This window comes from Panulirus ornatus, chromosome 47, assembly GCF_036320965.1.
Source record: "Panulirus ornatus isolate Po-2019 chromosome 47, ASM3632096v1, whole genome shotgun sequence".
Taxonomy (NCBI): domain Eukaryota; kingdom Metazoa; phylum Arthropoda; class Malacostraca; order Decapoda; family Palinuridae; genus Panulirus; species Panulirus ornatus.
The window spans coordinates 1,401,100-1,414,872 of record NC_092270.1 but is presented as its reverse complement, the minus strand read 5'-3'; the positions used below and the strand labels follow the sequence as shown (position 1 = coordinate 1,414,872).

The following is a 13,773-nucleotide window of genomic DNA, read 5'->3' as shown; positions in this document are numbered from 1 at the left end:
AGGGCAAGCTGGAGGAGCTGCCTGAGGAAGGACGTATGTGAGGGAAATATTCAGACGAAGGGAATGGTTGAAATCTATCACGTTCTTGGCCTATCGAGAAAGTAGCAGTTCCTGACCCAGCCTGTGTCAGTGAGCAGTGAGCATCCTCCTGTGGTGGGTGTAGACTGAAGTGTAGAGACGATCACAAAATACATCTTAAACATCAACACATAAATTGGATGAATTTTCGAATGAAAGAATAAACACAATGAACACATTTTAATCTAAATTGCTATTAGTTTACAATGGGACAGGGATTTATACAAACAAATGAATTAATAAATAAATAGATATATATATATCGTGTGAAACTGGGTTTATATCCATTTAGCCAAGAACTAGTAAGCTCGTCTGTCTGCTAGAATGCATTAGTCACAGAACACAGACAGATGCTGGAATTCGGCGAAGACGTGAGATAGTAGATGCGAGTCGAGGCTATAAATGGCTGAGGATATGAGTTTAGGGATGCTGGAGTTGACGGAAGGTATGGGTTACTGGCTGTAAGAATAGGTTATAATCAATATAACTTCGGAATTCAGGACTAACCAAGTGAAATAAACCGTGAGGGAAGCTGGTGATACCAGGTGACAGAGGGGAAGGTTCCTGTGACCTGGTCAGAATCGTCCCCATTACATAGTAGGACAGATGCTTGTGTCTGAATCACACTAATATTACCCACCTTTACCAAGAAAGACGTGAACCTGTAGACTGAAGTTGTAGAATGGAAAAAGGTACAAACGATATGACGGTCAGAGAACTTATGAAACTATTAAGTAAAGTTGGAAAGATCTCTCAAGTTTGTGACGCAGGAAATTGGGGAAAATGACTGACATGATGTCTCTTAGTCTATGAAGGGAAGAGAAGGATGAATCTTTTTCCTACCAGATATCTCGTTTGATCATATCCGTAGACACTTGCAACAGTGGTGTCTGTAGGTGGCCTTCCTTTCATGGTGTTGAACCATTAATGCTCTTCATGACACTGAGTATTTACCTCAGTGGGCTACTTATCCCACTGACCACTTATCTCAGTGGGTTAGTGGCTTACAGTCTGTTGTGACGCAAGACCATCTTATATACACCAGTAGCCTGACACCATTGTATCATGACTTTTATCATAATTGACCCACCGTGTCCTGGCCCGTCTCACCCACCCTGTGACGAAGCCATGATGTATTCCAGGCGCTGGATCCTCACCAAAGTTCTGTTCTTCAGGAAATACTACTGGATGATGATGGACCTTCCTCACCCTCCTCCTGCACTGCCTCCTTCGTCTCGTTGGTCTTGTCTCTGTTTGACGTCGCCCGGGGGTCACTCTGTCCTGGAAACGTGATCTTGGATTGTCGCTTCACCTGTGAAGTCCTACTTGAGCTAACGTTCTCTCTCGAGGGTCGAGGACCAGCTATCCAGTCATCTTCTCCTGCAGAGGTCTCTTCCAGGAGTGCTGAAGGACGGAATCGAGACGAGTTTGTGGTCTCATTTCTGAAGCGAGGATCTACATCTTCGTCAGCTCGGGTGTTCTCGAAACTTCCTGTAGAAGGCGATGAAGGACGGTAGCGCCTCGGGGGCTCCGGATGATGCGAGAAATCCGCTGCGACAGAGCCTCTTACGACGTCCTGATCGACGAGGGAACCTGAGGGCCTTCCATGTTGATACTGTGTGCCTAACACCACGCTGAGGAAGTTCTGTTGATCCTTTTGGGAAATCTCGTTCTGGATGTTGAAGTCATTCGTCAGACGTAGTATGTCGCCGTCGTACTCCTCTCTCAAGGGCTCAGGACCCTGGGAACTGAAGGACACTACGGGGTTCTTGAAGTCGGTGCTCGGGTCAACGAAGATCGACTCGGGTTTCGGGCTGCCCCAGTCGTCGACCTGCACCTCTCCATCGTATCCTCCGTCGACATACTCGGCGTCGACGTGCTCACCGTACTCGTCGTAGTAGGCAGTGGGACTGTAGAAAACGGCCTGACGGTTGTATGGGTCTGAGTAGTCGTAGGTGTGTGTAGCGTAGGGGATGTCGTCGCCCGCCTGGTGGTCGTCATGACTCGAGCCATCAGGGTCAGTCATGTCCTCCATGAAATTCAGGAAGTTGTCTTCAGCCACGTACATCATGTGCGACCAAGACTCCACCATGGAAGACAAGTGTCTGGGCAGAAACAGAAAAAAGTAAACCATCGTGACTTGAAATTCTCCTCGCCGCACACTGACGACTTAAGTTGTGTTGAAGCAAATGTATGATTATGTAAGTACCCACATAAGGCAGCAGTTACAAATACTGAAACACCATAAAAGACACATCGTGGTATACATCATTAAAGCATAGAGAATCTATGAATATATCTGTAACAAAGCTTTCCCTGATATAATCACAGGCTAAGAATAAGTGAGAATGCACTGGGAATCATGAAACGTGGTGTATAATTCCTCAATAATCATATTTTCTACCTGAAAATAATCAACTTCTCAGACAACCCAACATCAGCATAGGAAACATAAACATCCGTACGGCGAGTATATCGGAAACACTTCCTCCTGCAGACATCCAGTGTACGTAGCTCAAGGCTCCATGACAGTGTGGGGAGTTCCATGGCTCCAGTACCTCCCGAGTGATAACTCTTGGCTTATTTAGGATCAACATTCCAGGAATCCTCCAGCAGCTGGGTCCAGGCAGGGTGTTCAGGGAGGAGTCTCTCAAAAACAGTATACAGTATGAGTCCAGATTTGGAAGTTTGTCTTGTAAATACTCGTAAATAAGTGCTCTCTCTCTCTCTCTCTCTCTCTCTCTCTCTCTCTCTCTCTCTCTCTCTCTCTCTCTCTCTCTCTCTCAGTGGCTGTCAAGTGTCACTCCCTCGGCCCGGATAGCTGTCTCTTTTCGTTCTGCCTCGCCTACACTTTGAATGCTGGTTTTCATTCAACAAACAGACCTACAATCTCTCCCTCACATATAACATTCGACGACACGTCACTCACACGACTCGTTCTTCGTAACTTTAGATATTCCTGCGGCAAGAGCTACGGGCTAGCCTATTCTTTGGGGAAATGTCTCTTAGATGAAAGGAAAATTTGCATTTTAGCTCTAGCTAGGTTACTGCTTCCCCATTCTGAGATGCTGCACAGGTCAAAATAGAGATAGGAAATATATTCAACACGAGTTAAGATAACGAGTATTAGGATAAAGAGGAGGAGAGGGAAAGAGAGTTGAAGTACGTCGAGTAGAATCATGAGCATAAGAGTAAGTAGGGAGAATAGTAAAATGAGGAGGATCATTCATCGAGGGAAGAAATAGAGTGAGAGGTAAGGCAGAAGCCTGAGGAACGCCACTGTTGGTAGGATAGGACGGGATGAGCCGCTCGATCAACGACTGCTGTAGTGGAATGGCAGGAGAGGACACTATGCGTTAGAGACCAAAGAGAAGCAGAAAAAACAAATGAAATAGGTTTAGGAAAACAAACTTGATTAAATGCGATGAAGCTGGAAATGTCTACGACAAACGTTTGACCAATATTTCTGTAAGGAGAAGACTAGAATCGAGTCGCATAGGAGAGATCACCAGTCGACCCCAGTACCGTGTACTCTACACATATCACAAGAACCACAAACAAGACAACAATTTCATGACATTTTTGCAGTGGGTAAAGCTATGAACAGGTAGCGTCTAGAGGCATTCTGAGAACGTCGACAGAATGACGCTAGATTCTGAAATAGAGACTTCAGTGCTGCCTCACCCTCCCTCTCCCGATTGTTTTGATGTTATGGAGTGCGTCGTGCCTGTCAACATCAGGGGGATGGAAGATGTTTTAACGTTACTTTGAAGGGATTCCCAGCAGCGGGTTAGAGGGGATCAGGTATTTTATGCCAGCTGGTGAAGGGTTCGTGATCTGTTGATGGTTATCTCCCAAGGGTGAATGTTCTCTCTCTCTCTCTCTCTCTCTCTCTCTCTCTCTCTCTCTCTCTCTCTCTCTCTCTCTCTCTCTCTCTCTCTCTGTTTTCGTAAGGGTCTCGCCTCTATCGCTTGTTCTGTCCTTTTCTTTCGTTTTCTTACAACAGACAAACACACATTTTCACACAATATCTTTTCTGTTTCTGGTCCAGGTCCACACAGGTCCCTGTTCGGTAGGAAATCAAGCCTCCGGATTTCTTGTCATGTTGTTCTTGTTTCTTGCATTACTTATAACCTTTGCCTATCTCTGGAGTCACCTGTTTAAAAGTCGTCTCCTTTATATGGTTTCTTTATCCTTTATTGAGTAAATTAACTTTACTCATTCAACGCCTTTTAAAATAATTCCTCTCTATTCTTGCCAGTCTGCACCGTCCTGTATGTGTTAGTACTCACGCGGTTTCAAAAATTTCTGCTCGTCATATTTCTTCAGCGTCTATAGGAGTTGTGGAATGACCCGAGACGTCCTTAGGAAACAGTTCTGCACTAATGTGAACCTAAGTGTTGTAAGGCAGCGATGACCCCGCGCGGTGGGAGCAGGTCTTACCACAACACGTTCCCAGTAAATGTAATTTGCCTCCTGGTCGAGGTCGGTCGGTCTCCCTTGTTGTCTCTGATGGTATATAATGGTTTCCACAGCTGTTGCTGTCTACCTGTAGAACCAAAATCATAATGTCTGTTATCCCCACTTGATCCTCCAGCCATAGAAGCACTGTGCCACCTAGGTACAGTCCCCTGTCTGCTTGAGACGGTCGTACATAGAAGGTCTTTGCATTCTGCTGCTTGTCGGGCACAAACCTCACCTTAACCTCCCAGTCTCTGGACATAGACAGTCCGTCTCCTCTTACCTGTCTCATGACTGACCCATACAGAACACCGTCTCTTCCTTAACTGCCTCTAAACAGTCACAATCGTCAAGTTTCTTCCTCAGTGTCTGAATTTTTTGCACACATTCGTGCTCGCTCTCTCTCTCGCTCTCGCTCCAAATTCTAACAAGAATTTCACACACCTCAGCGGCCTTGTCTAACTCGAGTATTTCTAGACTTCAAGGGGGAAAAAATAATCCATCTTCTGCATCTCTGACGCTGACATATTTGCAAATCTTTGTTGTCCATTTTCTATTCGAACGGGAAATAGTCTAGAGTGAGTTTCAAGATCACATACACATGAATTATTTCATGGCAGCTCATGTCTCTGCCTGACTCCACGTACAAGGAACAGGATGTAGAATAATGATGTTCAACGTCACGTGTCTTTCTGGTATATTTGTGACGCTCATCCATATCAGACGAGACGCTGCTCCTCAGGTTATAGTGTCGTTGATCCAATATATCTGCCTCATAAACGACCTCATAACATCTCTCGCCAAGTGTAGTCCTCATGTAAGTTCTTAAACTCATCCTTGTGAGCACAGTCTTTACACACATGTCTGTGCGCACAGTCTCCCTCACTGGGAACGAAGGAATTTTAAAACATTCAAATAAATAATGATTAGTTAATCTTTCATGCGGATTATAGGCCTTGTGTCATGAACTTCTTGCGTGGAATAATACTGAACAGAGTTTGTTATAGTCTCGGTATATTTCCGAGTGATGAGGTAAGCTGAGCAAATATTGAATCAAGCAATCACAATTCATATTTGCATACGTGTATGTACGTACAACGCTATATTCAGATTTATTGTTTTAAGAGTTCAATATGCGGGTCCGAGATGAGGGTATTGATGAACGTAAAAGAAGAATATATAAATCATTAAAAAACGAGGAATAACAGGAGCTCATCTGCTTGGAACGTTAGACACACTCTCGAAAACATCCTTCGTATCTGGTTGTCATGAAGAGGACATGAGAAACCATCAAAAGCAGATCATGAAAACAACTTAAAGAAAAAAAACGAATTCCGAAGAAATTTCATGTGACGAACCCGCTCGCCAACTATTTGTCATAACTGCCTGAATATATGACTGTGTTACCATGAGCAGGAATGGCTAGATATGCAAATTTCCTGAGAACATGAAAGTTCAAAGATGATGAATTGCATTCCTTATTGATCAGTGTTTGTTGGCGTGTGATGGGTCCTCACGTTCGGGATGGACACTTTTGCCTTTCAGTCCCCGTCGACCAAACGTCTGTGATGTGCGCTGGCCTTCAACCAACCAGGGCTTCTAACAAGAGGAGAGGGAAACTCCTGTATAGGATGCTGCTTCGTCTGTCTCATGGTTAGTAGGACACACAGTGCGCGTGATGACACGGGACAGTTGCTGCTTCCACTCCAGGATCTGGTGTGGTCCAGTCTAGCTCCTGATGTGGTCATTTCAGGACCTGGTGTGGATGTTCCGCGATTTGTAATGCGACACAGCACGAGGACGGAGAGCAGTAGGACGGACGGAGATGATAAATACTAAAACATACAAGGAAATAAAGCCAATATCCTGACGTGTAGTACAAGGATCCGCCACTCCCTAATGGGGCAAAATCTCTTTCTAAAGGGAAGAAACCCACTGAAAACTTATGAAAAAAGTAGACGTTATTAAAGAAAAATTATGGCAAGGAAATTGTAATAACCCACTTCTCGAAAATGTTGTCGCTCCTCCTGTTGGGGTAGACGACGATGAGGGCAACGTAGAGCAGCAGCAGGAGGAGGGGCCACCCGAAGAAGAGGATGGAGGCAAGAGGGTTGGCCCAGGTCTCGCCACTCAGGCCAATCAGGCTCCCGAACAGGTCGGACTGAGGGAAGTTCACCACGATGGTTCGGGCACCGTCCAGCAACCCGGCCTTCGACAGATCTTTCCTGTACGTTGGTAAGATAGAAGAAAGATTACATGAAATAATGGATTATAATCTTGTGCAATGTAGTCATTAACAGCTCCTGGTGATGATATTGTCATAGATACTCAATAGGACAAGTACGAGAGCAGGTGAAGTATTTGCATGTATGATAACGTCTGTCTACTTCCTCAGGTCACAAACCGTTTGATGCACTTTTTATCTCCCGTCCGTCGGTCTGTTCGTATCTGTACTCCACACATAATGTCAAAAGCTCTTATCTATAATCCAGTGTCGTTGACATATTGTATCCAAACTACGTTTCTGAGGTTCAAAGGTCAAAAGTCAAGGACACGGGTTAATTAGTCAGCAGGAGCGCGTGTTGACGGGACAAATGAAACCAATCTAGATACAATGAAAGAATAATGCACGATTTATGAGACCAAACCATTGCAACGCTGGACACTCGGAAAGATTTTCATTTGTGTTTGGACGAGTCTCTGGTTGCTCTATTGTGCTCCCTGAAGGCAAACAAAATTATTAGATATAATGATGCCGAGGTGTTGCACACTTGTGTGGGACAATGTGTGGCGTGGGTGAGCACCACTTGCCAAATCTGTTCCTGTTCACCTTTATACTTGGTGGCTGTTGAGCCGGAGGGAGTGGTGGGTGAAGAAGTGGTTTCTGCTTTATTATCTTCTTTCTATCACGAATATGATTAAGATGTCAGGATGCTACTACTGTCCCCTAGCAGATAACCTCTTGTACTGACCAAATTTTAGTGTCATAAACAGTACATGTTTCCATATTTCCCCGATAGGTGTCACCTAATCAGTTTGTCTTTGTAACACGAAATTTCAGAATTTATATGTAATACATGACTGAGCAACGACTTATCCTCGTTGGATAGGCAAGACTTTCCGTGAACAGTGAAGTAAATACACATGAAAGAAGAAAAGTATATATATATATATATATATATATATATATATATATATATATATATATATATATATATATATATATCCACCCCGATAGTCAAGGACTGTCACATTTTCCTAAAGTAGATAACTACGTAACTACTGTCATTAGTGCTACAATAATAGTTATCATCAGTACAACTGCCTGTTAAAAGATCTAGTAATATTTCTATTAAATATGTGATCGTTGCAAACAGTAATGTGAGATACCGAGACAATAGCCATCGCAGCCGGACGGTGATTTCCTGAACCTAAACTGCAGTCAACAGGGTTATTTAAAAGAGGCAAAGAGCATATTCCAGGAAGCTCTCAGTAGACAAACGAGCGCTTGATTGCAATATGAAGTTCGTCAGAGCACCGGAACCCCTGAACAATACAGGAAAATAGAGAATTCATGCAAACCATCGGGTTCAAAAATTACAGGAACTGGGGATGCACAGCTTTGGTACAGTTAGACGGATGTAGGTTGGGAGCAGTTACAGCAGTGGTAGCAGTAGCACTAAGTGGTAGGTGGAAGCAGCAAAACTGATATCTAGTGAAATGGTCGATGAAATCTATCAATAATAAGATCACCATTCGTTTGTATAGTGTAGCTAGATATTGCATAACCATGTCAGAGATGGAATGGACAGACTAGTGACTGACACTTGTTACCTTGATGAAGAACAACACTACCGTTACTGGAAGTACTTCTCCAGTCCTAGAAGATGAAAACATAGCCAAGTGTCTCAGAAGACTGGATGATTCTGCACCAGAGAAGCCAAGTTATTTTTACGGGAAATTGCGAACTACATTAAGATATGATTCGCAGTTTCTTTGGAATGTAAAGCATTGTGCTCTGTACTAAATGAGGAATCTAATATATGAAAAAGCTTGAAATAAATCGAAGTGTGTGAACACTAGTGATGTTAGTGTCGTACGATTACTGAGATCAGACTAAACACATGCCAGAGGGGCGAAGAACGGCCTTACCGGATGAGGAAGACCTTGATGCTGGTGCTCAGTCCCTCGATGCTACTGAAGAACTCTTCGTCGACGACGCCTCCAGGTGATCTTGTCTTCTCCGTCTCTTCCTGGGCTCCCTTCTCGACCTCTGACCCCTGTGTGACCTTTGATCCTGGATCGACCAGGGGTCTTTGAGCACCTTTTGATCCCTGGATGTTCTCTGGCTTTCGGATGATCATATCATCTTCGTCTGATGGAGTCCGATTGATCTTCAGCTTTTGCTGTCTCAGCTGTGACCCCAGGTCAGTGCCAGCGTCGTGGTCGATCTCCGGCTGTGTGGTAGGGAAGTTCTCCCAGCTATCTACCAACGTCTGGTTCACCTCCTCTCCCTCTACCATCACGAAGACTGAAGAAGAAAAGACAATCAATGAGGACGACAAAATTAAATATCTTCACTGATATCATCTGGGTTACTGTCAAAGACACTGTTATTGCTGCTAATACTACTATATTATTACCACTACACACACGCACACACTACCATCATCACCTCTACTATTACTACTATCTTTACTACTACTTCTGATATCATAAATCAAGTAATTACTCCTAATGTAACGCTCCCACCTAGAGTCTCAAAATCAATCACTATCTTTTTTTTCCTACGTCCCCGTCTGTCTATGTGTCTTTGCGTCTGTCTATCTCTCTATCAGGTCAACGGTTCAATAACATCTGAGCATCGGAAGTACAGACAGAGCAAGTATTTCGCTCGTTTTCCTCTATATTATGTTTTGAAGGTCTAGAGCCATCACCACAATCATGGACCAACGGGCGATTTACATGCGGTATAGGGAAATAAAAGGTCAAATATTCTAATATTTACGGCCTTCCATACTGCAGCTGCTCGTATCAGGTGACAGCCAGCTGACGAGGCTTGAAGCCTCCATCAGACGTCGGCTAAATACCGTTTCTACATCAGCTGTTGTTTCCTCTGTTGTTGTTGTTGACTGTTTACCGTTGTTACTGTTGCTGGTCTTCAGATGAGTGGGCTACTGACCGCTGTTACTGCTACTTCAACTATCGCTACTGGTGTTGTAGGATGACTGTGATGCTACATCATTTAATGTCACAACTATTGTATTTATTCATTAAATCATATCTACTTGTACCTACATAGACACACACACACACACACACACACACACACACCGACATATCACAATATCATTGTTTTAGGTGTTTTTCCTTTAGGTTTGACCATTTCCCATTCTCTGCTCGAAAAAATGAGATGTTCAGGTTTCAGCTGTGGACAAAAATATATTGTACTTTTAACTTAAAAAAGCAAATTTAGTTTCATTCACTTTTGCATCTTTTTTTCGTCCACGCTATCGTACCTGCCGTACGAAACCAGGAGAAAAATTGCACTCGTTGTTGCTATTTTTTCAAAAAAGATCACATTTCAGCGCGACGTCCATTAAAAACATCGGCGGTAAAATTCATCGAACGAAAACCAGGATCGTGTTGGAGGTGGAATTAATGGCACCTGTGTTGTTTATTGTTCTCTCTCTCTCTCTCTCTCTCTCTCTCTCTCTCTATCTATCTATCTATCTATCTCTCTGGCAGGTACAACAGTATAAGCAGATACTCAACGTCGGCAGTTTGTATTTCTATCTCAAACTCGGTCAAATGTCTCGCGTCCATAACAGTTTTCCATAATGACTTCCTCCGTAACGTTATCTTCTCCCACAGTTCCTTTCATAAGTTCGTCGTGACGTTTACGATCAACGACTCAGACGAGATCCCTCCCGTCATCAAGGCTTCCTCCAGCCACTGTATCGTCAAATGACCAACGGTCGACCGCCTCTGGCCAGAGGTAGAGCAACATGACAACAACTGTTGTTGCCCGGGGACATGGACGGGTTGTTATGGTGGAGAATATAATCATTTTCTCCGTTACGTATCTTGTGTGTGGCGTCCTCCTACCGACAGTCAGCGCCTGGCCTGGCTTCCCCTCTCCTCCTCCTGCAGCTGCTACCACTCCTCCTCCCCACACACACACACACACCACATGACTCCCTCACCTCACACCGCGGGTCGCACCGTCTGCCTAATGTGACTACGTGGCATTATAATCACAATTCTCAGGGACCAAGACGGAAGGCCTCGCTTCCCTCAAATCCCACGTGTATAATTTAATGTAATTTCGGTAGAGAGAGAGAGAGAGAGAGAGAGAGAGAGAGAGAGAGAGAGAGAGAGAAGGAACAACGGAACTTTGGACGCGTCATGACAAGACCCTCAGCGAACTCTTGAGACTCCGTCATTTCGTGATCAGTATTACACTCGCCGGGAAGTGTCGCTCCTTAGCTAAGGAACCGTGTGACTGTCTGTCTGTCTGGCTGGCTGGCTGCGACAGGTGGCTGGCGAGTGAGCGACCCATTGCTTCAGCGCCCTCCTCAGGACGAGTCGTCTGCGCCTCCTACAGTAGCTATTTACATACTAGTTTGTGTGCCGGTCGCCCATGCTCATCCCAGTTTCATGAAGTGTCAGGTGTTGGTCCCACATCCTTTCCCGAGATAGAAAACTTTCACACCACCTTTTTTTTGTTTATTTTTTTCTATCAACTTAGTATGAACTTCTTCACTTTTGAAAACCTCAGTAAGTAAAACCTGACTACCGTTATCCGTTCTGTACACAACAGACGAACTTTCTCCCCGTTGGGAAAGACGCCGTTGATTTCCAAAGCCATGGATAATCTCCCTTTTAACAGGCCACGTCGCTGTGATACCCCTGGTGCCCCCCCCCCCCCCCCCCACTAAACGACCAAAGGGGAACACAAACCATTTTCTTAACACTGCAGCATTTGTCCACCGTGGGAGACAGAAGAGTAAGAGATGACTTGATCACAACGTTTAACCTAAGAATGTGCAATGCCGTACGAGACCTAGAGTATATCAGAATCACCTCTCTCTCTCTCTCTCTCTCTCTCTCTCTCTCTCTCTCTCTCTCTCTCTCTCCATCCAACGTTTATCACATACGTCAAAAATCCCGTGTTTAAATGATAACTTGGAATGCTTCCTGGCCAGAGGTAATACTGGAGTTTACAATGAAGAGTTGTTGAGGTCATTAATCTTCACCAAGACAAAATGTGACCATTTCAGTTCGCCTCACACCACCAAGGGTTGCATGTGTGAGCGGTAGTAAAACGATCCACTATTTACATCAGGACAAATGTGTGTTCCGATGCAGAACGTTGGGTCAATTTGAGCTGTGAAATACATGGCTGAAAAAAAAAATCCAGTTTTGCAGTGAGTTCACCAGATGGTTCAGTAGCAGTAGAACGTGGGTGATGCCTCGTCACTGTTGGATAATCACTGCTGGCGGGTTGACAGTGAAGCCAAGCGATGACAAGGCAACACTTGTGATGACACATGATCACAAGGGGATTACGATCACCCAGGTCTCCGGTGGTGGAGTTCGATGTTCACAATGATCAACTTCGATGTCGGGCGGCATCTGCTGGAGGCTGGGCGGACGTGTTGACTGGTGTTACGGGAATTTCACATCTTGGCGTGTGTGTGTGTGTGTGTGTGTGTGTGTGTGTGTGTGTATGACGGGGAAAAAGTTTTACACGTGTTGCCCCAACTCTTAACCTTGCATATATGTACTATGTCTTTACTCGTATGTGCGCCACACACACACACACACACACACACACACACACACACGTGTGTGCCTGGGGTATATAAATATGCCACAAGAGATAGACATTCAACCAGTTACTCGCACACATCTCAGTACAACCAAAACAGTTTTAAATAGTTTACCGTTGTCTTCTATAGCCTTTACTTAACCTACCCTGACGGACATCTTAACCTTTTTAGTCACAACATGAAGCCGGTGTATCTATTAGACTTAGATACAACGACTCTGAATATCACATCCTAAATATACGCCTCAAATCATCGCTCTTAACGCTCTTTCCGAGGGAAACCCTGTGTCAATATTTCCTTTCCTGGAGGTTAACACAGTAGGTGTGAGGGGGCGGCCGTGTGGCCACAGACCCGAGTTGGTGGATCCTCCAGCAACTAGCTCACTTACTCCCCCTCATGTACGCCCCACTGTCAAGCTATGGACGATGGGAAACACAGCTAACTCATGCATGAGAGAAAGTCCTCCTCAGACAATCTAATAAGAGAGATCTACCACTCGGAGAGATCTACCACTCGGAGAGATCTACCGCTCTCAGGTTTTTAAAACGGGCTGTAAGTAGATGGGTCTGGGAATAGATACGTGTGATGCGTCTTGCGATCGTGAAGATAAAAACAGGTCACTCCCACGTCATGAGCCTTGTTCAGTGTTGCGTGTGGCAAGTCTGTGTTGACCTGTCAATCCTTCAGTCATGCCATACATGCATCGAGATCGTGTATAGTCTTAGGATAATCTTGAAACATTTAAAGATGTTACAGATTAATCTTTTATATATTCATGGTTGTATGTTGACGTTAAACGACCTTATTTACCGTGTCAGTCGCTTAGATAACCACGCAACCAGCCAGGCAATCTCGGCTAATCATTCAAAACATGACACCAGCACACCTATGCATGCGTCTGTACATAAGGGTGTGTGTGTGTGTGTGTGGGGGGGGGGGGGGGGAGGTTTTGTAATAGTGACAATAAGAGAGGAACTTCTCGTTGCTTGTGTCTTGAGTCATAACCAGACGATTGCGCCCAAGCAAGAGGGAAGCGTCGCGCTGACACACTTGACACACACACTGTCAGAGATACCATTTCATGAAGACTTTAGATTTTACCTCAGACGACGCAAACCATAACTGCTTACGCATCTCAATATCGACCAAGAATATCTCAATTTAGCTATGTCATGCAAAGACTGCTTTAAAAGATGTAACTATACACTCATTTATATATGAACTACATGTACATAAGTATAGATATACAATCAATTCATAAATAGATCGTCTTAGAAATACATAATCTTGCGGAGGAAGAGCAATGGCAGGTCAGTGGTCAACAATCATTCATCTTCAATGTTATGATGATGACACAGGTCACAATGTTATGATGATGACACAGGTCACAACGTTATGA

The 13,773-nt window shown here is 44.4% G+C and overlaps 1 protein-coding gene across 2 annotated transcripts in view; it reads right to left on the bottom strand.

Moving 5' to 3' along the window:
- Nucleotides 1-243: 243 nt before the first annotated feature.
- The window catches only part of LOC139763415 (uncharacterized), a 118,524-nt gene continuing 104,994 nt past the window's right edge, over nt 244-13,773 (bottom strand). For both annotated transcript variants that reach the window (XM_071689438.1, XM_071689439.1), the window contains 3 exons: nt 8,692-9,070; nt 6,543-6,764; nt 244-2,183 (listed from right to left, as the gene is read on the bottom strand). In XM_071689438.1, the coding sequence (XP_071545539.1) occupies nt 1,250-2,183; nt 6,543-6,764; nt 8,692-9,070 (1,535 nt within the window). In that variant the 3' untranslated portion in view covers nt 244-1,249. The remainder of the gene's footprint in view (nt 2,184-6,542; nt 6,765-8,691; nt 9,071-13,773) is intronic.